The sequence below is a fragment of the Sminthopsis crassicaudata genome, chromosome 4 (genome assembly GCF_048593235.1).
Source record: "Sminthopsis crassicaudata isolate SCR6 chromosome 4, ASM4859323v1, whole genome shotgun sequence".
Classification (NCBI taxonomy): Eukaryota; Metazoa; Chordata; class Mammalia; order Dasyuromorphia; family Dasyuridae; genus Sminthopsis; species Sminthopsis crassicaudata.
The window spans coordinates 451,528,159-451,552,473 of record NC_133620.1 but is presented as its reverse complement, the minus strand read 5'-3'; the positions used below and the strand labels follow the sequence as shown (position 1 = coordinate 451,552,473).

Genomic DNA, 24,315 nt, shown 5'->3' with positions numbered 1-24,315 from the left:
AAAAAAATTGTTTTGCATATAACTGGGAAAAATACTAATATATTTAAAACTATTTCCTTATTAACCATGTTGCAAAAAAAGCAAGAAAAATGACGAAAGTATAATTTTTTTTTTTTTGAGGCTAGAGTTAAGTGACTTGCCCAGGGTCACACAGTCAGGAAGTGTTAAGTGTCTGAGACTAGATTTCCTGAATTCAAGGCTGGTGCTCTATCCACTGCGCCCCCTAGCTGCCCCCGAAAGTATAAAAATTACTCAGAATTACTCAGAAGTCATCAGTTCTCTCTCTGGTAGTAGACAGTATTTTTCATCACGAGTTCTTTGAAATTGTCTTGATCATTCTATCAGAGTAACTAAATCTTTCAGGGTCGATTATAGTTACTACCCGTTGCTTTTACAGGTTACTTAATAGATTAGGTCATCAATCATATGTAATATCTTTTCATCTCTAGCCTTCTAATGTAGAGTTAATTTTGACCCTCTTCCTGTCCCATTGGATAACTAATTGTCTCTTTTCTGTTAAGATATTTTCAGTCTTGCTTTCTTGTAATCTGTGCCTTCCAACTCTCTTCTGGAAATGAGACCCCTCATTTCTGAACTATGAATTGCATTTCCCCTTTTTAAAAACCATCATCCCTTGGCTCATTTTCACACTGACGTCACTCATACTGGATTTAGACATAGCAACTTGATGAAATAGGTCACGTGTGCAACAATTTATAAAGCACCTACTATGGGACCTTTTTGTTCTCACCCCGGGACCTCTTTAAGGGGCGTGGTTTCTAGTAACCTCTGACCCCGGCCCATGCGTATGGAGGGGAAGGGACATCGGGGAAACAAGTCTCATTTAACAGACTGGGACACTGAGGTCCTGGACGATTACACCGAGCCCGTCCCATCCCACGGACGCCTACGCGAAGGAGCGCACCGAGCCCACGTGAGCGCGGCCGGCTCGAGAGCGAGGCTGGAGGCGTGGTCGTGTCTGTGACGTCACTGCTCAGTGACCAATAACAGCGAGCGCGCGGCGGGTTCGAATGGATTCGGCGGATGGCGAGGAGGTCTCGGCTCCTGGACCTTTTTCCTCGGCGTCTCGGCGGCTCGGTGGACCCGGAGGAGCGGGGAAGCTCGGCTCAGCCCCCCAGCCCCCGGCGCGCCATGTGGCGGGTGAGGAGTCTCGGCTCCCCGGCTGCGCCACCGCGGGTGAGCGGGCCGGGCCTGTCGGGCTTCCGTTAGCTCCGTTCCCGCGGAGGAGGGGGAGGGGCGCGGGAGACTTCCGTAGGAACGGAGGTGATGGGGGAGACCAGAAGCCGCGTGGGGGCCGGGCCCCGTCGTTCAGTAAATGCCCTTCTTTATCCACACCACGACGCTGGCGTGCTTATCATCCCTTTTTACAGGCGGGGAAACTGAGGGAGGCAGAGGGGACTTACAGAGGGGGCGCACAGCTTAGCGAGGCTGCCGAGAATCCTGACCCTCCCTGGGCCCGCCGGGCCCAGCGCGCTATCCGCGGCCCGCCTTTTCCCTTCTCTTCCAGCGTTCAGCATAACTGGCCCATAGTAGGTGCTTTATAAATTGTTGCACACGTGACCTATTTCATCAAGTTGCTATGGAAATAATGCTTCATAAACTTTAAAAATGGTAGATATGTACGTGTATACAAATACCGATACACAAATGCATGTATGTGTGCATATGTGTACTCATGCACCCATTGTATATTGCTTTAAAAAAATAGCCTACTATGTGCAAGGAAGCTCCGGCCCGGAATACAAAGAAAGGTGAACTTGAATGTGAAAACAGTTACGGGCATATACTGCGTGCGTGCGTAGTGTTACATGGGACGCACACAACTTACTTTTTTGTATTCCATAAGGTTTTACCGAGCAATTTACATCATTATTGTTACTGGTTTACTCCCTTTGTGCATTAAAGTTCAGATGAAAAGGGTGCCGCTAGCCTACCTTTTCATGTGTTCTTTGTGGCAGAAGATAAAATGGTCAATTTTGAAAAGCTGATAAAAGCATTGGTATGTAAGCGCAGACAGTGATAATAATGACGTCACTATGTAATTCATCCTGTTCTTCAGTAGCTTTAATTTTTTCCCATAATCTTTGGATTTTGGAAACGTTTTGTTGTATAGAATTTGGCTATTAAGAATATCTATTGAAAATGGTGAAATGGTCTTCATTTTTTAAAGAAGAAATACTATATCAGGACAATTGTATGCCACTGTTTTCTCTCTGTTCTGGTTCCTGAACAGTTTATTTATTTTTGAGGCACTTGGGATTAAGTGACTTGCTTAGGGTCACCCAGCGAGTAAGTGTCAGAAGTCACAATAAACTCAGCTTCTCCTGCCTTCTGGACCAGCGCTCTGCCCTCTTTGTTTGCCCTCTTTGACTCTTTGTTGAGTTATTTTGAGGCTGTATTTGTTGCATAGGGATTTGCATCTGAGTACCAAGTATCTGCTTGTAATTCTAGCCTCCCAGTTGTCTGACCCAGATACTAAATTTTTGCAACAGTTTCTATTCAGTCTTTAAATAATCAGCATCGATCAAATCCAGCTTCTCTAAACGTAAACTTTTCTGTAGTTTCAGGTGACCATGACCTGTAACCTCTCCATTTCTGTGAATTAATGTGATCTGGCCATTTGTTCAAAGGTTCTTTGTTGGCATATTATTGGTTGGATTTATGTGGGCATCACCAATAGGCAGCCTTTCTTTTCCACTCTTCGGTCTTATATGTGGAAGCAAACCCCTTTTGATCTACATTAGATGAATCCAGTGGTGTGTATCCATTGCCAGCCGTTTTGTGAAGTGATATCTTTTCCAGGAGCATTTCTGTACATTTTTAACCTGTTTTATCATGTTTTCTGCAAACATGTCAGTCTTTATTTGGAAAATAGGATGTGGGTTTCATTTCTATAAGTTTTAAATCCACTGACGCCTAGTTTACTATTCCAAAAGCTTATCTTATGTATTACTATAGAGGCATTAATTGCTCTAAATTTGTTTTTTTTTTTTAAACTTTGGATTGGCAGATGATAAAAATGTTTTTACATAAACAACCATAGCTTGCTTTATTCTTTTGCATTGCTTACAAAATGGCAAGGTATGGTCAAGTATTGTCTTCATCCTTTGATTCAATTTGACTTCCAGATTCTGGCTCAAAGCCTTCAGTCTCTATTTTTTCTTTGTGTATATTAAGAATTTTATACTTATCAAGTCCAAGGGATATTTCTATATCACATGATAGGTGTTCTACTAAATGAAGAAAGGCATAGTTCCAAATTGCTCTCCAGAATGGCCAGATTCTTTCACTTCACCAACAATGTATCAGTGTCCCAGTTTTCCCACATCCCCTCCAACATTCATCGTTATTAGTTCCTGTCATCTTAGCCAATCTGACAGGTGTGTAGTAGTATCTCAGAGGTGTCTTCATTTGCATTTCTCTGATCAATGTGATTTGGAACACTCTTTCATGTGAGTGGATATAGTTTCAATTTCATCATCTGAAAATTGTCTGTTCATATCCTTTGACCATTTATCAATTGGAGAATGGTTTTATTTCTTATAAATTAGGGTCAGTTCTCTCTATATTTTGGAAATGAGGCCTTTATCAGAACCTTTAACTGTAAAAATATTTTCCCAATTTGTTACTTCCCTTCTGATATTGTTTGCATTATATTGTTTGTACAGAAACTTTTTAATTTGATGTAATCAAAATCTTCTATTTTGTTTGTGTGTGTGGTTTTTTTGTGTTTTTTTAAAATTAATATGGAGTTTATTTTTTTTTTTTTGACAGTACATATGCATGGGTAATTTTTTACAACATTATCCCTTGTACTCCCTTCTGTTCTGAATTTTTCCCCTCCTTCCCTCCATCCCCTCCCCTAGATGGCAGGCATTCCCATACATATTAAATATCTTATAGTATATCCTAGGTACAATATATATGTGTAGAACCGAATTTTGTTGTTGTTGTTGTTGCAAAGGAAGAATTGTATTCGGAAGGCAAAAATAATCTGGGAAGAAAAACAACAACAAAAAAATGCTCACAGTTTACACTCATTTCCCAGTGTTCCTTCTCTGGGTGTAGTTGTTTCTGTCCATCATTGATCAACTGGAAGTGAGTTGGATCTTCTTTATGTTGAAGATATCCACTTCCATCAGAATACATCCTCATACAGTATCATTGTTGAAGTGTACAACGATCTTCTGGTTCTGCTCATTTCACTCAGCATCAGTTGATGTAAGTCTCTCCAGGCCTCTCTGTATTCCTCCTGCTGGTCATTTCTTATAGAACAATAATGTTCCATAATCTTCATATACCATAATTTACCCAACCATTCTCCAATTGATGGACATCCATTCATCTTCCAGTTTCTAGCCACTATGAAAAGAGCTGCCACAAACATTTTGGCACATACAGGTCCCTTTCCGCTCTTTAGTATTTCCTTGGGATATAAGCCCAGTAGTAGCACTGCTGGATCAAAGGGTATGCACAGTTTGATAACTTTTTGGGCATAGTTCCAAATTGCTCCCCAGAATGGCTGGATTCTTTCACAACTCCACCAACAATGCATCAGTGTCCCAGTTTTCCCACATCTCCAACATTCATCATTATTTGTTCCTGTCATCTCAGCCAATCTGACAAGTGTGTAGTGATATCTCAGAGTTGTCTTAATTTGCATTTCTCTGATCAATAGTGATTTGGAACACTCTCTCATATGAGTGGAAATAGTTTTAATTTCATCATCTGAAAATTGTCTGTTCATATCCTTTGACCATTTATCAATTGGAGAATGGCTTGATTTCTTATAAATTAAAGTCAATTCTCTGTATATTTTGGAGATGAGGCCTTTATCAGAACCTTTAACTATAAAAATGTTTTCCCAATTTGTTACTTCCCTTCTAATCTTGTTTGCTTTAGTTTTGTTTGTGCAGAAACTTTTTAATTTGGTGTAATCAAAATCTTCTATTTTGTGATCAATAATGGTCTCTAGTTCTCCTTTGGTCATAAATTCCTTCCTCCTCCACAGGTCTGAGAGGTAGATTATCCTCTGTTCCTCTAATCTATTTATGGTCTCATTCTTTATGCCTAAGTCATGGACCTATTTTGATCTTATCTTGGTATATGGTGTTAAGTGTGGATCCATATCTAATTTCTGCCATAGTAATTTCCAGTTTTCCCAACAGTTTTTTTCAAATAATGAATTCTTATCCCAAGAGTTGGTATCTTTGGGTTTATCAAACACTAGATAGCTATAGTTGTACCCTATTTTGTCCTGTGTACCTAATCTGTTCTTTTTTCAATAGTATTTTATTTTTTCCAAATATATGCAATGATAATTTTCAACATTCATTTTTGAAAACTTTTTTTCTGAATTTTTCCCCTCCTTTACCTCTCCTCCTCCCCAAGACAGAAGTCTGATATATTAAATAAGTGTGATCCTTTTAAACATTTCCATATTTTTCATGTTGTGCAAGAAAAATCAGACCAAAAAGGAAGGAAAAAAAGCCATGAGAAAGAAAAAACAAACAAAAAGGTGAAAATACTGTACTTCATCCTACATTTAGACTCTATAGTTCTCTCTCTGGATGTGGATGGCACTTTCCATCCCAAGTCAATTGGAATTGCCTTAAATCACCATGATAAGAACCAAGTCCATCACAATTGATCATCATGTTGTTACTACCATGGTTCTAGAGTCATGTAACTGGGGCAGTTAGGTGGCGCAGTGGATAGAGCACCAGCTTTGAATTCAGGAGGACTGGAGTTCAAATCTGGTCTCAGACACTTAATACTTCCTAGCTGTATGACTCTGGGCAAGTCACTTAACCCCAGCCTTGGGGGGGGGGAAAAAAAAAACACAAACTAATTAGAGTCATATAACTTTATGGTCATCTTTATTATTTCATGTGATTAATAAGATGTTTTGGTACAGGGGCAGCTAGGTGGGGCAGTGGTTAGAGCACCAGCTCTGATGTCAGGAGGACCTGCATTCAAATTTGGCCTCAGACACTTAATAATTGCTGGCTGTGTGACCCTGGGCAAGTCATGTAACCCCAATTGCCTCAACAAAAAAAAAAGTTTTGATGCAATTTCCTTTTTGACTTGGAGGCTATACTGAGTTCATTTGAAGAGAAATGATGATGATAAAGTTAGGCAAAACCTAAATAAACTTAATTTCCCTAACAGATGCCATGCTATATGTCATTTATTCTTAACATTGTGATGGTGATATATTTTAAATATACAGTTTGCCATACAAAGTATCAAATGCTCTACTGTTCTCACTGTGGTTGAGTCTCTATATATTTGTAAATATATGTGGAACTGAGTCAAAGATTACAATATTTGATGAAAGTGGTATAAATGTTATGGCATTTTGGGATGGCTTTTTAAATAATGAACTGTTCTTTATATTCCTGGACCTTTTTGATGCATCCTCTTTTGGTCCTTAGCCAATATATTGGCTACTAAGTATTATTTTTAGTATACGTAGAATACATTATTATTCTCCTAACTATTTATATACTTTTCAAGGGTACAAGCTGTGAATGTTCTGTGTAAAATAAACTTGTAATTAACCTATATTTGGTTACCAAAAAAACCACAAAACTATAAACTAATTAGCTGTACAAATATGTGAAATCTTCTTAAGAAGAATTACAGAGCAAAACAACTTTGAGGTTTTACCTCATACCTAACAAATTGGTTATAGAAAAGCGCAATAATATAATGTCCACAGGGCTGCAAATTGGTTCATTTATTCTAGAATTCAATCTGGAACTAGGGATTAAAATGGCCATACCCTTTGACCCATAGATTCCATTGCTAGGCCTATACTCCAAGCAGGTCAAAAAGAAAAACCCTATGTTACACCAAAATATTTCTAGCAACACTTAATTACATTTTTTCCAATTAAAAAAAAATCTTATCTTCTGGTTACTTCACCACCCTGCCATTAAGAAAAACAAAACTCTTATAACAACTATTCTATCAAGCAAAACTGTTCCAAAAATATACACATTTCTATTTGTATTCCAAGTCAATCTTTCTCTGTCAGAAGCTGGACTGAATGTTTTATCCTGGTCATTCCAATGATCAGAACTCCTAAGACTTTCAAAGCTATTACTCTTTACCATATTGTTATTGTATAAATTGTTCTGATTCTGGCCACCTCACTCTGTATCATTTTATACAGATCATTCAGGTTTCTTTGTTATTTCTTATACTCAATAATATTCCAATATATTAATATAACATTATTTGTTCAACCATTCTTCAATTGATGGGTCTCCTAACTAATTTCCAGGTCTTTTGCATCACAAAAACAGCTGCAGCTCTTTTTTTTTTTTTTTTTTTTTTAAAGATACTATTTTTTGCAGTAATAAAGAAATGGAAGCAAAATTAGATATCTATTTGGGAATGACTAACCAAATTGGGTTATATGTGATCACACCTTCCCTGATTGCTCAAAAAAGGGGTGAAAACACCATAAAAGGAGATGATCACACCCTCCCTGAAGTCTCAGGAAGGGAGATGAAAACCAAAGGAAATGGGAAATCAAATCAGATTAGCGGGTTTCTGAAGGGTCTCACTCTTAAAACAGGTGTCCATAAATCTATCAATATGGGAGGTATTACACATAATTACATAAATTACATAATCACATAGTAGCACAGGTTAGTAGTAATGTAACAAATAACATGAATCAGAATGGTGAGTTATACATGTCCATAAGTTCTAGAAATATTCCAAAAGGAATCTATTGTCCATTATTTCATGTGCCAGGAATCCAATAATTCCTGCAAGTTTTGAAGTTCTGCAATAGTCTTATTATGTGTTAGGAAATCTAATGATTCCTGGTGGTTTTCAAGTCCTCCAACAGTCTTTATTTAACAATTTTTAATCTCAGGGAATCCAATGATTCCTGCTGGTTTTAAAGTTTCTCTTTCAGTGTCAAATGTTTCTTAGATCTTCTCCTTTGTTTTGAGGTTTTTTTCTCTTTTTCTGTCTCTCTTCAGGTGTTCCTTGGCACCCATCTGATTCCTTCTCCATCTTTAGAGATACAAGCAAACCCTTTCTCTCAAGCAGTTAACCTACCTAGTCCCTTCTATTTACCACTTTCTAAATCTCCTCATCATCTGGCAATTATATTGGAGCTGCTCATACTGGACACTGCCCTTCTGTTGGGTTAAAAAAGCCTGTATTCTCCCCATTTGTAATCCCTTTCTCCAATCTGATTGCCTTTTGGCTGACTGATCATATCTTAATATTGAATTTCTAAAGATTCTCTGGGTGTAACCACGCCTGCCATCATGCCCCACCTGAGGCCCTGAAGCTGGGCCCTGCCTCTCATTTCGCTGGGTCAATCTACATTCTGAGGCCCACTGGAAACCTCAATTGCATTTTGGACACAGGGTTTTGGATCTTATTCTCTCACCTTGTCCTCTCACTCTGTCTCTATACCTACATTGAGCTCTCAGATGTCCAATTTTTCCACACTAAAAGCATTGGCAAGTCTCTCTAGAAGTCCCTTGCCAAAAGGGACCCTGTCTTCCCATGTTCATCATAGCGTGGGTATAATAAGAACTTGTGTCCACTATGGCATAGCAGCTTTTGATCTCCTCTAAAGGAGCATCTTTGTGTAGTCCCCATATAATTCTTCTGAAAACCTCATTAGCATTTTCTTTAGCCAGTTGTCTGATCATTATTTTTGTAGCTGCATTTTCTCCAATAGTTCTTGTGACAGCTGTCTGCAGACATCCCACAACATCAGCAAAGGGTTCATTGGGATCTTGCTCTATTTTTGTGAAGGCTTCCCCTTGATCTTTTTGTAGCAGCAGCAGCAATTTGCTCATATGCTGCTATAGGGTAATTAGTCTGTGCTGAATTGTCTGCATACTGACCTTCACCTGCTAGTTGGTCAAAGGTGATTGGAATATTAACTCCAGTTTGCTTATTGGGCTTGTATCCTGCATAATTCACTATACTTTGAAAGCTGCAACAAATTTTGTCCAGGTACTAAATATGTCCTTGCTATGAATTTCCAATCACTAGGGTTAAGATTTTATAAACCATAGAAGATCCAACTCACTTCCAGTTGATCAATGATGAACAGAAACAACTACACCCAGAGAAGGAACACTGGGAAATGCATGCAAATTGTTACCACTACTGTCTATCTACCCAGGTTACTTATACCTTTGGAATCTAATACTTAATGTGCAACAAGAAAATTGGATTTACACACACATATATTGTATCTAGGTTATACTGTTACACATGTAAAATGTATGGGATTGCCTGTCATCTAGGGGAGGGAGTAGAGGGAAAGAGGGGAAAATTTGGAAAAATAAATACAAGGGATATTTTATAAAAAAAAATTACTCATGCATATATACTGTCAAAAATGTATAATTATAAAATTTTTTAAAATTAATAATAAAAAATTAAAAAAAAAGATTTCATAAACCAAATTCTCTAATAACATAAGATGATGTAGCCCCATAAAGAATGCAAGTCTTTTTCAAATCCTTAATTTTTTCCAGATCAAAAGGAGGGTATCTTCTCCTTTATTGTGTTATAAGAAACAATGAATATAGTTACATAGTGAAATAAGTAAACAGCCAGGAAAAAAAATACACACATTGATGACAAAACCATCTAAATTGTTGACCAAGTTTGGCCACAAGAAATAGGTATGAGAAGGCACCTTGCTTTAGAATTTTACTTTTTATATTAGAAAGAAATGAAACTGTACAACCTATCAAATTGCTTGCTTTCTCATTTGGGAAGGGGAGGTAAAGAGGGAGAGAGAATTTGGAACTAGAATTTTAAAAATGAATATTAATTCTTTTTACGTATGATTGGGGGGAAAAGAAAATACTAAATCTTTTAAAGAAAGAAATGAGATACTCAGCCCTTCTATAAAGGAAAATGTTAACAGTACTTTTGAAAGAAAATTTGATAAGTAAGTGGCAATGCTTCTGTTGACTCCTAGATTCCTGGAGTTTCCATTTGTTAGGGTAGAACTTTTAGAATTTTTGTCAAGTGAAGATTTTCAGTGAATCTATGTAGGTTCTACTTTTTTCCCCTCTTGTGATTTAAGCAAGTACTTGATTTCTGCTGTGATTTTAACTAATCAGGATTTAGGGATAAAGTTATCATTTATTTATTTTGCTGAGAGAATTGGGGTTAAGTGACTTGTGTAGGGTCATATAGCTAGGAAGTATTAAGTATCTGAGGTAAGATTTGAACTCAAGTCCTCCTGACTTCAGGGCTGGTGCTCTATTCACTGCACCACCTAGCTTGCTCCTATTAAGTTATTACTTTGCATTGGACTGCATTACATTATATAATTTGGCACAGAGGGCAATATAGACAAAAAATGTGAACCGTTTGCTTTTGTTATTATGTTGTCATATATACTGGTTCATAAAGACAGCAGTCTGTCATATGGATTCAAGCTTGGCCTACTTTAGCTATCAGCATCAAAGCATTTCGAATTTTGGGGGTAATGGTGTTTTGGTTTGGTTTGGTTTGTTTAGTTGGAGAGGAGAGTTTTTATATCTTGCCTTTCTGTAGCAGTTCTGAATAGGACCAGCCTGTAACCTATGCCCTGATTCTTAGAAGCAATTACATCACACCTACTCAGCAGTATCCTCAGAGCTCAATTCACTACTTTCAGGGCTCCTGCTGGAGTTGTATACCTACCATAATTGTCTCAGGGCACTCATCCTGGCTGGTATTCCCCTATTTTACTGATGTTCTCTTTTTCTGAAGACATGAATAAGTTGGGCTTTGAGGGGATTGTTGTTTTTATTACCATCACAATTAAAAGTAATTTCATTTCTTTGAAATAAATAAATGTGCACATGCACACATACAGTTTCGATTTAGGATTATCTTAATTTCCAAATAGGTCTGTATTCCTTATTGATTATAATTATTTATTGTGTCACATTCTGTCAAAGATATGTTATGAGCTTTCTACTTTGTGGTAAAAATCATATGCTATCTATATCCTAATACATGATTAGGTTTTGTGTCCTCTGATGCAGAAAAATAAGTATATTTCTTAAGATTCCCGTTCTGTTGTTGCCAAAGATCTTTTATGTATAGTTTTCTAACATTTCATTTAGATCTTTAATTTTACATGTTTTATTTTTACTAGATTTGTTTAGATCAGAGGACAGGTTGAAGTCACCAACTGTTGTCTTACTATCTACATCTTCTAATTCATTGCTTATATGTTCCATTATTAAATGTATATGTGCATGTATATATATATGATATTGATGCTGTCTTTTAAAGCATTTCAATTAAATTTATTTTCTTTCCCTGCTCTTATTAGAAAAAAGAGAAAAAGAAAAAAAAAACCTCATAACAAATAGGCATAGTCAAGAAAAATCTCTTAACTAGTCATATCTTATATATCTTATTCTGAAGCTTGAGTCCATTGCCTTTCTCTCAGAAGGTGTGGAGCATGCTTCATCTAATTCATACTCTGGAATCAAGACTAGTCATTGCACTGACCAGAGTTCTTCAGTTTTTCAAAAGTGTTCATCTTTACAATGTTATTGTTACTTCATAAATGTTGTTTTGGTTCAGCTCACTCTAATTTTCTCTAATTTTAAAAAAACTGTCCTTTTCCAGTTTCAATTGGACATAAAACAACATCTTAATATCATATGCCAAGATAAGCTCAAAATAGATACATAATTTATGCATAAAGAGTGATATAAGCAAATTAGTAAAGCTGTCATATCTGTTAATAGGGGAAGAGTTCATGAACAAAAAAGAAATAAAGTTTCATAAGAGGTAAAATGGCCCATTTTGATCATATGAAATTTGAAAATTTCTGCACAAAGAAAACCAGTGCAGCAAAAATTAAAAGAAAAGCAAGAAACTGGAAGGAAAAAAATCTTAGCAACAAATTTCTCTGATAAAGATCTTATATCTCAAGCATATAGGGAACTGATCCAAATGTATGAGAATAAGAGTCATTCTCCAACTGCTAAATTATCAAAGACTATAAACAGGCAGTTTTCATCTGAAATTTTCTTTCTTTGTTTTGGCTCTTCCTAGTTTAGATCTCAATGCCATATTTGTGTCATAGAAGGAATTTGGCAGTACTCCTTTACCTCTTTTCCAAATAATTTACAAAATATTGGAATTATTTTTTAAATGTTGAGTAGAATTCACCTATAAATCCATTTGGCTCTGGAGATTTTTTTCTTAGGGAGTTCAATTTCTTTTTCTAAAATGGGACTGTTCAATTCTTTTTGTACAGCAAAATAATTGTTTGGTCATGTATACATATATTGTATTTAATTTATACTCTAACTATTTAACATGTATTGGTTAATCTGCCATCTGGGAGGGGGGGAAGGAGGGGAAAAATTAGAACAAAAGGTTTGGCAATTGTCAATGTTGTAAAATTACCCATGCATATATCTGGTAAATAAAAACTATTAAAAATAAAATAAAAATAAAATGGGACTATTTAAGTAATTTATTTTCTCTTCTGTTAACCTGGGAAATTTATATTTTTTGGTAAACATTCATCCCTTTCCAGTTAGATTGTCAGACTTGCTGCCATACAGTTGGACAAAATAGTTTCTGATTATTGCTTTAATTTATTTTTCATTGGTGATACATTGCTTTAATTGTATACGAAGCTTTATTTCTTATAGGCAGTAGATTATTAGGTTTTATTTTCTAATCCATTCTGTTACCCTGTATCCCATTCAGGATTATGATTTTTTTTTTCTTTTCACCAAATCCTGTTAATATTTCTTTTAAAAAATCACGTCTATATATCTGTAATTTGGGGTATTAGGAATAATGCAATCCTAGTATCCAGTGCTTTTGGTCTTGCATTCATTCCCCAGAATCTTCCCTTTTTAGAAAATTATCAGCTGTGTAATCAGCAAAACTTTTTTTTTTTCTGAGATTTTCTTTAGTAAATCTTCATTATATATTAGATTTCTGGAGGTTTTGTTTATGATCTGTTTGTAGCATGTGGAGAAAACTGGGTGTATATATGTGCTTACATTTGAGTATCTTTTTTTTGAAATATCTCTTTATATCTGTGTAATGGTGAGATGAGGTTGAATGATCTCTAAGATATTTTTCTGGCTCTAAAATTCTGAAAAGTGGGCTCCTTTAAGAGGTTTGAGTCAACCTAAACGACCCTGTGGTTATTCTTTCTCACTATTATCTCTATCTCAGGGCAAGTCTGAGAATCGTCTGCCACTCCAGGAACTCCTCTTACAACCAAATGCTATTCCCAGCCCTGCAAAAGTCACCTTGGCATGCTCAAAGACAAATCCCATGTTGTATCAGCCACAGGTAAGAGTCATTTGTCTGGGTCTGCATGAGATTTGGGAGTAGGGCCCTGCATGAGAACTTAGGGGAGCAGCAGTGGGCTAGGACAAGATGACTGTAATCTATAATGGTGGGTTGTCTGGGAAGTCTTAGCATATTGCTTTAGAGATTGATATACCCCATTTACCATTGGTTCCTACCAACTCCTCCCCCACTCAGCCTTCAGTGAGCGGCTGCAAAATAGCTCTGGCTGATGAGAGAAGTCTTCTCTCCCTCTGCTCATTTTAAAGTAGAGCCCCTGATTGGTGGTAATGGAGAAAGGTCACAAGGGGAAGGAATAATGGTGGCAGATGTGAAAGGAATTTATGGCCTTGGTAAAAGATCGAATTTTTTGCTAAAAGAGCTGGAGCAAGTGCTTCACAGGCTGTCTGGTTCACTGTCTAACACTTTGTAAGATAGGAAAGAAGTAGGGAATACCCAGTGGGAACTCTAGTCCTGGGAGAGCATGATAGGATTTAACCACAGTCATATAATTAGCATCAGAATTGGGACTAGAATTTAGGTCTCCTATCTCCTGACCTAAGGGGCTTTCCACCTGTTTTTGCTGTCTCCTGATGCGTCAGGCTGCACAGGTTAATACTTAGCTTTATTCTTTGTACAATAAGCTGTATCTCAGTTGAATAGTCTTTCCTTGTAGTCCTGTCACTTTTGTGGTGAAAAGAGACCAGCCTAGTTCTCTACATGAAACAAAGCAAGTTTGAGTTCTGCTTGGCAAGGTGCCCTCTTGCCAAAATGTTGAACAGAGAATTTGAGGGACTTACCCTGCTGCTGCCTGCTTGCTTTATAGGATGAGATACCTGGGTTAGTAAAATGACCTTTGTTAAATCCTTGACTTTTTCTTTCCTTGTTAGCCAGAGGACAGCAGCATCCCATCTCTACTGGAGTTTCCCAAAACCATTTGGACAGATTTCCCCTCAGAATTACCATGTTTCCCTTTGAAGGAGCTTGAAGCTTCCCAGGGTGGCACAGAGGAGCAGTGTTTTGGGCTGGTTCCCCAAACCAGTTCTACTCCCAAAGCAGCAGCCCCATTGAATGATGATGTGGTCAAATCGTTGACCTTGGTTCCCTCTCCTTCCCAAGAAAGGCTCAGCCAAGGGCTACAGTCAGACAATCCACTTGAAAAGGACTTGGCTGCTGAGGCAGAAGCAAATAACATCCTTCTTGGCCTTTCTCCAAGTCTGACGGCTACGGTGACCCCAGGGGTAGCACCTTGCCTGAATGGCAACTCTGTAGACATTATCACTGCCACTCCGGGAAGAGCCATCTCCCAGAATGCTCTGCCACATCTTTGTATGGAGAATCCCTCCAGTCCCTGTTCTGAGCAGCAGCGCCCAGAGGAAAACTCAGGAGCCCTTAGTACAGAAGCTGTCCCCAAGGCCTCCGTGCCTCTGACAAACAGTTCTGCTTGCATGCAGCAGTCTCCTCCTTTGTCTGCCTCGGGGGTCAGTCACCCTGTCAGCCTTTCAGACCCCAACACAGGAAGCACATCACTCACATGTAGAGGAGAGGAACTGCAACCTTCCCATTCATCAGAGGAAGCCCGGCCAGCAGAAGGGCCATCCCTCCCCGTTCAAATTCCAGCAGAAACTGGGCCTCAGGTGGCTCCAGCAGAAGGTTCTAGTAAAACTTGCAGTCCCAGTACTGGGATGTGGATGTCCCCCTTGACATGGCTTGATAAAGGGATGAACACCTCAGCAATGCTGGAGAGTCTGCGCCAGAGCTTCCCTCTTCCTGCTTTGATGCGTGATAGAGGATCCAACGCTACTCCTGTTTCTTCTAGCACTGTGGGTTCATGGCTAATGACCCCAGCTTTGCTGGAAAAGAGCACCAATACATCTCAGGCCCAGCAGGCCAGTACGAAAGACAATGCCTCTGAGACAGATTCCCTGCTGTGGTGGTGAGTGATCTCTTGCTCCCTTGCATCTCTGGCCCTGTCTTAGCATCTTCCTCTCCATCTCTCTCCATCTCCTCCTTTTACCTTTCTATGCAGCCGACCCCCAGATATGAGTGCCTTGTCTAGACGGGACCTGGAAGATCATCTGCTTAGCTCCCTCATTGTTCTGGAAGCCCTCTCACGGCAGCTTCGGGATTGGCAGAACAGTGGGGCTGTCTCTCACCGTGAAACCCAGGAGAGCAGCACCCAGACTGACTTCTGCCTCAGTGGGGTAAGAGGGTCTCTTCCCAATCCTAGACCCACCATGAGGCGAAGGAACAGGCCTCATGAATGTTGTCTTACCTGTAGAGCGAGGACTAAGGACTGGCGTGTCCGTACCCCTCTTCACCCACAGATAAGTAGGAGGCAGGGCCATGTAGCATTAGTGACTGAAAGCGACTGGGATGGGATTGGTGGTGTTGCACTTGGATGTCCTTGTGCAGCTCCGGCAGCAGAGGCCTGGGGAGGAGAGTGAGTCTGCTCTTAGCAGGAAAGGAAATTATCAGGAAATAGGAAGGATTGAGTAAGCTTTAACGTTGCTGTCCTGACCTTCTGGGTGTCTCCCCAACATGTCATGGCCACTCAGATAGGGAGTAGAGGTCATTATTGCCAGCTGTGAGAGGGAGTGCTCTGTCTTTCCTTATGCTTGTTTTGAAAATGTATTTGGTTGTCACTTTTGCTTCACCTGCCCCAGAAATTCTGAAAACCTCAGATTGAGCATATCTTAGGTGGTTTGTCCATTCTTCTTTGTCCCCCTCTTCACCTGGTTCCATGTTCCTAAACATTCCTGAGTACCACCCCCACCTCTCCCCCCAGCCCCATCTGCCCAGTCCTTCAGGAAGCCACTGAAGTAGAACAAGATGGGAAATGACCTCCTCCTCCATCCCACTAATGTGATCACTCTGTGGCTACCCCTGGTTCAGGCCACACACACACACACACACACACACACACACACCCCCACCCCTCCCCTGCCTGGAGCACATGGGGGTACTCTGTGACTCTCAGCACATCAGAGAGAACAAGCTGCCTCACTTTGGGTCTCCAGGGAACTTGGTAGCTTTTACAGTGAACCCCTAGAGGCTGTGGCAGAGCTGCTTCAAATCTAAACTGCTGAAATGTCATGACTCAGCAGAACGACCGACGCCATGGCCTCTGTCAGCACAGGGAAGCTCCCCTCCCCCCAAGAAATCGTGCCATTAGACCACTTTCATTTCTCCCAGACATGGCAATGTTATGTTCATCTATTTCTTCCTTCTCTTTCCTTCCCCACCCCAAGGTTTTTTTGGGCTAGGGGCACTGAGGCATATTCATTAAAAGGTGGGAAGGGGCCTGGAAGGTTCTGTCTTGGCAGAAGGAGCAGGTAGATGAATTTCTCCCTAGGTGGCAGATGAGCCCCAGCATCTACAGGAGAGTCGGGAGGCCCGCCATCATCTAGTACAGGCTGGGAGCGTCATGGTAAGTGCTCTTGTGAGTCCTTTTGTTGCACATCGAGGGGCTTTCTGTTTTGAATACTTTGGGAAAGAGAAGGAATGGGTCTCAGTGCCTGGTGGCACAGCGGCAGAGCACCGGGCCTAGCTCCAGGAAGACCCGAGTGTGAGTCTGACCTCTAGATGCTTGCTAGTTGTGGGTCCCTGGAAAGTAACTTCTCGCTGCCTGTCTCAGTTTCCTCAACTGTAAAACGGGAATCATAACAGAGTTGTGAGGATCAAGTAGGATTATATTTATAGAGTGCTTGGCACATAGTAGGTGTCATGTAAATGCTTATTCCTTTTCCCTAGATAACCATATGTCAGTCTCTAACAATCCATGTTAGTTAGTCTTAGTGACCTCTTCCCTTATTTCAGGGCATTCCTTCTAGGGCAAACAGCATGCTTCCCCAGTGACCTTATTTCTTGCCTGACACTACTTTTAAGGTGGGATATGGGGATTTAAGATTTGGCTTGACTGATGATGATGATGATGATAATGTTGATGAACCAAGTACTTCCCTCTGTCCCATTTAGCAATCATGGGTTCTAGAGTCCCAGGAACTCTTGTCCTTGCTAAACCAATGTTTGCTGAACGTAAGGGAGGATAGGGCAGCACTGAAGCAGGAGGTGAGTGCTTTGAGAGTGCGGTTGGAGGCTGGTGGAAGCCAAGGGCAAGGGACCTCAGAAAGAGCCAGGTTCTTATCTCCTAGCACCAGGATTCAGAAGCTTTAGTCTCCCGCTGCTGGGAGGTGCTGAACAGAGCCAGGACAAAGCTTCAGAGCCATTTAGAAGAGCGGGATGAAGCAAGGAGTCGAGAAGAAGCAGCCCTCAGAGGAAAAACTGCAGTAAGTGCTAGGGGTCCCTCCTGGGCGACAGCTGCTACTAGGGCTGACTCCATATACCTGCTGCTCCTCAGGGCCTCTGACAGCAGTCTGCTGTGGGCTATTCTGTGCTACCTGTTTCCATCTCCGTTCAGGCAGAGACGATATTGGAGGCCTTCTGTGCACATTTCGGTCAGCGTATCAGTGAGCTTCAGCAGGATCTGGGGTCACAGGTGGAGCTCTGTGATCTCCTGAGAGAGACCCAAGCCCAGCAGGTAATTTGGGAGGGGAGACAGGGAGAAGGTGGTGAGGTGAGAAACAGAAGCTTTCCCATTTTTCTCCACATCCCTTATCCTGTTGCATTCTTTGCCTTGTAGGCTTCTCTTCACTTGGAGCAGAAGGAGATGGCACAACAGGCCACACAGCTTGCTTCTACCTTACGGAAGGACTGGGTTACAATGCAGCTGGATGTATGTGTCTTCATTATAGTACCTCTTCTCTCTCTCCTTTCCCATACTTTTCCCTCTGACTTAGGCTTTCTGTCTCCTGGCAGTATACTGTGTGGACAGCCATGCTGAATCAGGCCCAGAAGTTAACAGAGCCTTTGATCACCAAGAGTCAGAAGGCTTTGCAGGAGCGAGATATAGCCAGGGAGAAGGTGGAACAGGTATAAAGCAGGGGGGATGCTTGGGCCTGCTCACTGTTGGATTTGTCTCTCCCTCTGTCAGTTCTCTTCCCAGTCTGCACTTTCACTGACAATTCACTGACAATTTCACTGACAATATAAAACTTTCTTCCTTCTACATCATGAATTAGAGACTAGCTAGCTTAGTTGCAAGATAGACTTTGGTATTCTCTGTTATTTTATATATGAAGTCATCTGTAGAGCCTGGCCAGTATAGAGGGTCATATGGAAGACTGTAGGACAATGTGGCCATATGGGCCAGAGCCCTTAGACTGCACCAGTGTTTTTGCTTCCTCTTTCCTCTGCAGTTGCCTTGGCTTTCAGTTGCAAACTTCTGTCTTGCCCTCTGTCTGCCTGGGAAGCCAATAAGATGGCTCATTGTTTAGCTTTCTCAGGATAGGAAACTCAATTAAGTCTTGAGACCTTTGGCCTGGGTGAGATGAAATGCTCCTTTCCTCCCAGGTTTCCTGGCAGCTGGACCAGGTCTCTGCTCAGTTAAAGGACTCCCAGGCCCGAATTGAGCAGCTGGAGTTGGAAAACAGACGGCTGGCGGCAGGTATAGATACCCCGACTGAAAGTTAGCCAAGGCTTTGTACTGAGAGCCACAGATATGTGAAAGGAAGCTAGGAGAAAGATTTTTTTCCTAGTCTGTTATGGGGACCTATTCTAAAAAGTGACTTTTTAAGCTCTCTCTCCCCTTAGCCTTTCATTTTATTACTTGGCTGCTTTCTAGAGATCAACAGTTGCCCTGTTTTGGGAAGAGTTGAGAGTGGGGTTTCACGGGGGTATTACTGGGGTAAACTTTGGTTTAGATCTGCAGCTGCAGCTGCAGAGCCTGGCTAGCACTGAGAGTCATCTGGAGAAGCTCCAGGATCAGTATGACCGTTGTGCCCGGGATCTGATCTCACGGGATGAAGCCCTTGCTGAACTCACCTCATGTAGGGAAGAACAAGCTGCCTGGTGAGTCCCTGTAGGGGCTGGGAAGCCCAGGGGTTTGTCAGCCAGACAGTGGAAGGCTGAAGGAGGCCTTTGATAGGTGGCAGGAGACAGAAGCAACCTTGAAGTCAGCTCAGCTAGAGCAGTGTGCAGCCCTCACCGAGGAGGTAAAAGAACTGAAGGAGAATGTAGAGGTAAGTGCTGTGTTTAAAGGCAAGGACAGCCTGAAGGCCTTCCAAAATGTCATGGTTCTGGGGTCTGAACATTAAATAGCACTGAAAAAAGCTATGGTACCTTAAGGCTTGGAAACCCATCTCTGTCCCTCTCCTCTTTATTCTGTCCTAGTTTCTGGATCAGGAGAACCAAGTGGCCCACACAGAGTTGACTAGGTTGGAATCTCAGCTGAAAACCACTCTGTCCATACTCCAGGAGCGCAATGTGCAGTGCCAGGATCTTAAAGACTCTGTGGACAGCCTTGAGTAATATCTCCTTTCACTGTCTTTATTTTTTCAGAAATAGGTTCTAGAACTTGAGTATTCTGGGGTGGGGTTGTCACATGGCCTAGGGACTGTTTGTTTGGGGATGGGCCTACTGAGAAATGTTGAGTTGTTTTCCTTATGGAAAAAAATCATGAGAGGTGATTCCTCCTGGCACTTGGCTGCTTTTTCCCATCCCCTGTTCCCTCCTCCAGAGCCAGACTAGCTGATGTAACAGCAGAAGCCCAGGAGCTGAAAAAGATGCACCAAAGTTCCCCACAGCTGTCTGTGCTTAGTCAGAGCCTGCACGATCTGGTTTATATGCTACAGACCACATTAAAGAAGGAGGTAGGTCCCTTGTGCCCTATCTCCTTCACTCCAGAGTAGTCCACATTTCCTTGCCAGACTGACCTTTCTAATAGAGCACCTGCTCAGAAACCTTTCATGACTGCATGTTGCTTGCTAAGACTTCTTAGCTTGGATCTTCCTGAAGGTTTTTTCCAGCCTGACTCAACATGTAACCTCCCTTTCTAAGATGAATCCTCTATTTCAACTAGACACAGGCCTCTACCACTGAATGGACCATTTGACTTCCAGTCTCCTTGCCTTTTTCCTATATGACCATTCCCCTTCCTAGAAGTCTTTGTCTCTTCTTTCCCTCAGTCTAAATAAATACTGTCCAACTTAAGCCCTGCTTCCTTTGTAAAGATGTTGTTGACCATTCTAGTCACAATGATCTCTCCTTCTCTGTGCCTACAGTCTTGGTCACACAGCTTTTTCTTGAGTTTTGTCTGGCCTCCTTAGCTAGTCTGCAAGTGCCTTTGTCATGAATCATGTTTTATATTTCTGAATTATATCCTGAATTGTACTTAGCATTGAATGCCTAATTAATTGTTTCCCTGGTGCCAAATCCCAGGTGAGTGAGCCTAGGCCCCCAGAGAATCTGGTACCTACTCTTTCTTTCTGGTTTTGTCCACAGGCTGAGCTAGGAAGCCCTCTTCAAAGGGCAACACAGACCCCTACCCAACCCCTTCAGCCCCCTGACAACAGCTTCCTTGGCAGCGTCTTGAGAGCTATGGAAGGAGGTGAGGAAGACCAAGTGGAATCGGGTCTGCCCCCCAAGATAATGAACATGGCAGAAAAAGGCTAGCCCCAAGTTGGTCACCTTTTATTATTAGAGTAGGATTGTAACAGGCACCAGATCACTGCCTTCTGGCTGTTTTTCTTTTTCAGAGGTAGAACCTGACCTCACCCCTTTGCTCAGAAGGGACAAAAGTACTTTTTCCCAAGTGGAATCTAAAATCTTCCTTTGGCCTGCAGCTCAGGGTGAGCTCTGGAGAGTTGTATTTGTTCATAGAAGGGCTGAGAGGATCAGAGGTCCCGGGGCTTGCCTGGCATGCTGCAGGAACTTCATTATTGCTTGTAAAGTGATGACATTAGAGAGGTGCTCTTTCTGTGGCCACAATTCCTTGTTCCCTCTACTACTGCTACTTTTCCTCCTCGGGTTCTGCTCAGATGGTGTTCTTCCTTACCCCTCTTCCCTTCATATCATTTGTATTCAGTCTTTCTGGTTGGATCATCTCAGCAAGGCTGTTTTGACTTGTGAATGTGTGAAAAGGGAAGGAAATGGGTTCTGTCCCTCTCACTTCAGCCTGATAATCTTCCCTCTGTGGGGCCCATTCTTCAGAGGCTCCCCACCATGCTAAGAAGAATCTGGAAGAACTGACTTGCCTGATGCAGGAGGCCCAGAGCCTGTGCTCGCAGCTTCAGGACTCTAAAGAAAAAGCTGTTGAGGCCCTGCAGCAAGAAATGTGAGAAGGGTCTAGGCACTGGGGGGAGCTGAGGGGGTATATGGGGGAGGCAGTCCTTGGTCACATTTCCTTTCCCAGAAGGCCAAGCCCCTGTGCTCACTCCAGTCTCATGTCATCACTACCATTCCTTCTCTCGGATTAAAGAAATAACGTTGAACTCTCTCACAGATGCAGTTTACAAGTCAAGCTGCAGGCCCAGGAGGAGCGGCACCAGGAGGCCCTGAAGATTCAAGAGGCAGAGGTGGAGAAGCTCAGCCAAGCCCTGTGTGTGCGCTACAAGGTGAGGGAGAGGCCTAGAACTGGGGCAGCCCAGAACTGGGACAGCCAGCTAGGTCCAGAGGGACCCACGGCTCCTCCAGGACCTACGGCTGGGTGGGGATTTTCCAGCTACTGCCCTACTTCTACCCTGCCCAGGGTTACAGGGATGAGGCTTGGACCTCTCCTTTTTCATGTAGACCCAGGAAAAAAGAGGTCTGGATATGGGCAAGATCTGATTACCTGAATGAGGGCTGAAGTGTTCTGAGGCCTCTTAGGAAGTAGTAGAGGATGGGGCTGGATTAAAGCACTGAGCCTCACCATGGGATGAGCACTGCCATGTTTTCTTGTAGGTCCAGCTCTCCCATAGTCTGATCCAGATTTTCCCCATCCTCTCTTTTTCCCCCACAGAATGAGAAGGAACTCCAGGAAGTGATCCAACAGCAGGACAAGAAGATTCTGGAGCAGATAGATAAGATTGGGGAATTCACTGTATGTTTACTGGGAAACTTGGCCTCCTGCCTTCTTTGGCAACACTGAGATTCACTTCTGTCCTATATCCTTCCATTTGGTATAAGAGGAACCTGTCTACCTGAAGTTAAGTGTATTACTGACCTTTCTTCTCATCCCCAGAGCCTTCGAGAAGAGGTAACCCAGCTCACCCGATCATTACAGCGATCAGAGACTGAAGTCAGGGTGCTCCAGGAGGCTTTGACACGCCAGCAGAATCCGAATTCTCAGCCCACAGACACTGCTTGGGTTCAGGAGAAAGTGTGGCTTTGCCAGGAGGTAGTTAATGGGTCCTCCCGAGGAAGGGGGGCTACCATTTCGAGGTTTCAATGGACTTGTAATCACTTAGCATTGGGAATGGCACATGACCCAGTGTGATGAGAAAAAAATTATTCCGTAGGTCGATAAACTGAGGCTGTTACTCCTTGATATGGAAAAAGAAAAGGCAACACTCTTGATCAAGTCTCAGAAACATGTGAGTTGTTTGGATGAGGCTCTTCCTGCTTGGTACTTGCCACCTGGGCTTGTTTTCTCTGTTTGTCCCACATATTCTGGGTTAGTCTCTGAAGTCTCTTTCCCCTAGGGTGAGAGTTAATGCTTTCTGTTGCCCTGACAGAGGAACATTTTAGAAGAGAACCTGAGGTGTTCAGAAAAGGAACTGGAAAAGCTAGATGACATCTTAGAACAGATCCATCAGGTAAAGATGGTAATGGGAGAGGGGATAAAAATAGAACAAAATGGAAAAATGTTGAGTACATGTTATATACTAAACCCTGTGCTAAATAAAGGGTATGCAGCTAGGAAAGTGAGAACATCTCTGCTCTCAGAGTTCTTATTTTAATTGAGAGAAACAGTACATAAAGAAAAGTCCAGCCACAGGACAGATGGAAAGACCCAATGAAAAGCACAATGGGGGATTCCAGTAAGGAAAGGTACACTAATGAACCGTGTGGTAAAAATGCTGATGAATGGCAGATCTCACCCCCTTTCTCTAGAAAGGATTAGAGCTTCCATTACTATAAATTTCAATGATTTGCTCCATGGTAATGGTTCTAAATCTGAGGTCCCTGGACTCTCCGAGGAAATCTGGATAGATTTCAAGGGCTGTATATTTCACAGGGGAGAGAGGAGGAAGGGTTGCATTATTACTTGTAATTCTATGAAATTTATGCATTTAAAAACCTTATTTTAACACAGGCTTCACTAACCTGCCAAAAGGGTCCATAACCCAAAAAAGCCCCTTTTGTCTTCCATTGATATTGGGGCTCTTTACTGAGAAAAGGAAACGGGGGGGACAAGGGGAAAAGCAAATGGGTTAATAAGAGCCAACTAAGCTGCCTACTTTCCTTTGTTTTCTCTAGGCTTTGTTGAACATTCCTGAGGTTGTGAATGGCTGCCAGGAGTTGCAAAAAGTGATGCAATTGCTGAGATAATGAACACAAAGTGATGACAGATTGGACTCATTTTTGGGGGGGTTTGAGAGTGGGAATGCAGGCTGGATAGGAAAGAGGAAAAGATGCTATGAATAAGACAGCAATCTGTATCTACTTAAGTGTATTTAAAGTTGAAATAAATTTGTTTAGGATAAATTGTCCTTGTGGAGTGGTTTTCAGTGGTTATGCTGGTGGTCTGCAAACTAGCAGATGCTACTAATCTAGAAGGTCTAACTCAAAATGTCACAGCAAGCAAAGAAGCAAAGTCAAGAATCCAAGAATCGTTTTGGATTCTGCAAATCAGCAAGATAATCCAGGGGGAGAGAGAGTTGTGATCAGTAGTAGCATGCAATGAAATCAGATCCTAAGAAGTAGACCACAAAGAAGGAAGTTGTTTTATTGAAATTCTTTCCATAGTGACTTTTGTGCCTCTAGGATAAAATTCTGAATCCTCCTTCTGGCTTTTAAAGCCCTCCACAATCTGGCTTCTACATTCCTTTGTGCTAGAGGGTGGAAGAATCCAAACCTGCAAAAGCCAGAAGGATAGTTCAGGAAGACATCAGCAGAGTGCAGTGTTTTGCAAGCCAGCCA

General features: G+C 41.6%; 1 protein-coding gene across 5 annotated transcripts; it reads left to right on the top strand.

The window, feature by feature from the left end:
• Positions 1-1,000: 1,000 nt before the first annotated feature.
• On the top strand, positions 1,001-23,880 carry SPAG5 (sperm associated antigen 5). Of its 5 annotated transcripts, none has more exons than XM_074263698.1 (24): positions 1,003-1,197; positions 13,237-13,356; positions 14,244-15,289; positions 15,383-15,557; positions 16,709-16,783; positions 17,332-17,424; positions 17,508-17,642; positions 17,774-17,893; positions 17,996-18,088; positions 18,172-18,285; positions 18,766-18,859; positions 19,116-19,263; positions 19,340-19,433; positions 19,585-19,718; positions 19,931-20,063; positions 20,695-20,800; positions 20,949-21,041; positions 21,403-21,526; positions 21,695-21,806; positions 22,193-22,273; positions 22,415-22,570; positions 22,692-22,766; positions 22,908-22,988; positions 23,653-23,880. In XM_074263698.1, exons 1-24 carry the CDS (start codon positions 1,045-1,047, stop codon positions 23,722-23,724), a joined length of 3,627 nt encoding a protein of 1,208 aa, XP_074119799.1. In that variant the 5' UTR covers positions 1,003-1,044; the 3' UTR covers positions 23,725-23,880. The 5 variants fall into 5 exon arrangements, with proteins under 5 accessions (XP_074119804.1, XP_074119799.1, XP_074119801.1 ...); XM_074263699.1 differs by having other exon boundaries at positions 1,007-1,161; XM_074263700.1 differs by lacking the exon at positions 20,949-21,041.
• The last annotated feature ends 435 nt before the right edge of the window (positions 23,881-24,315 follow it).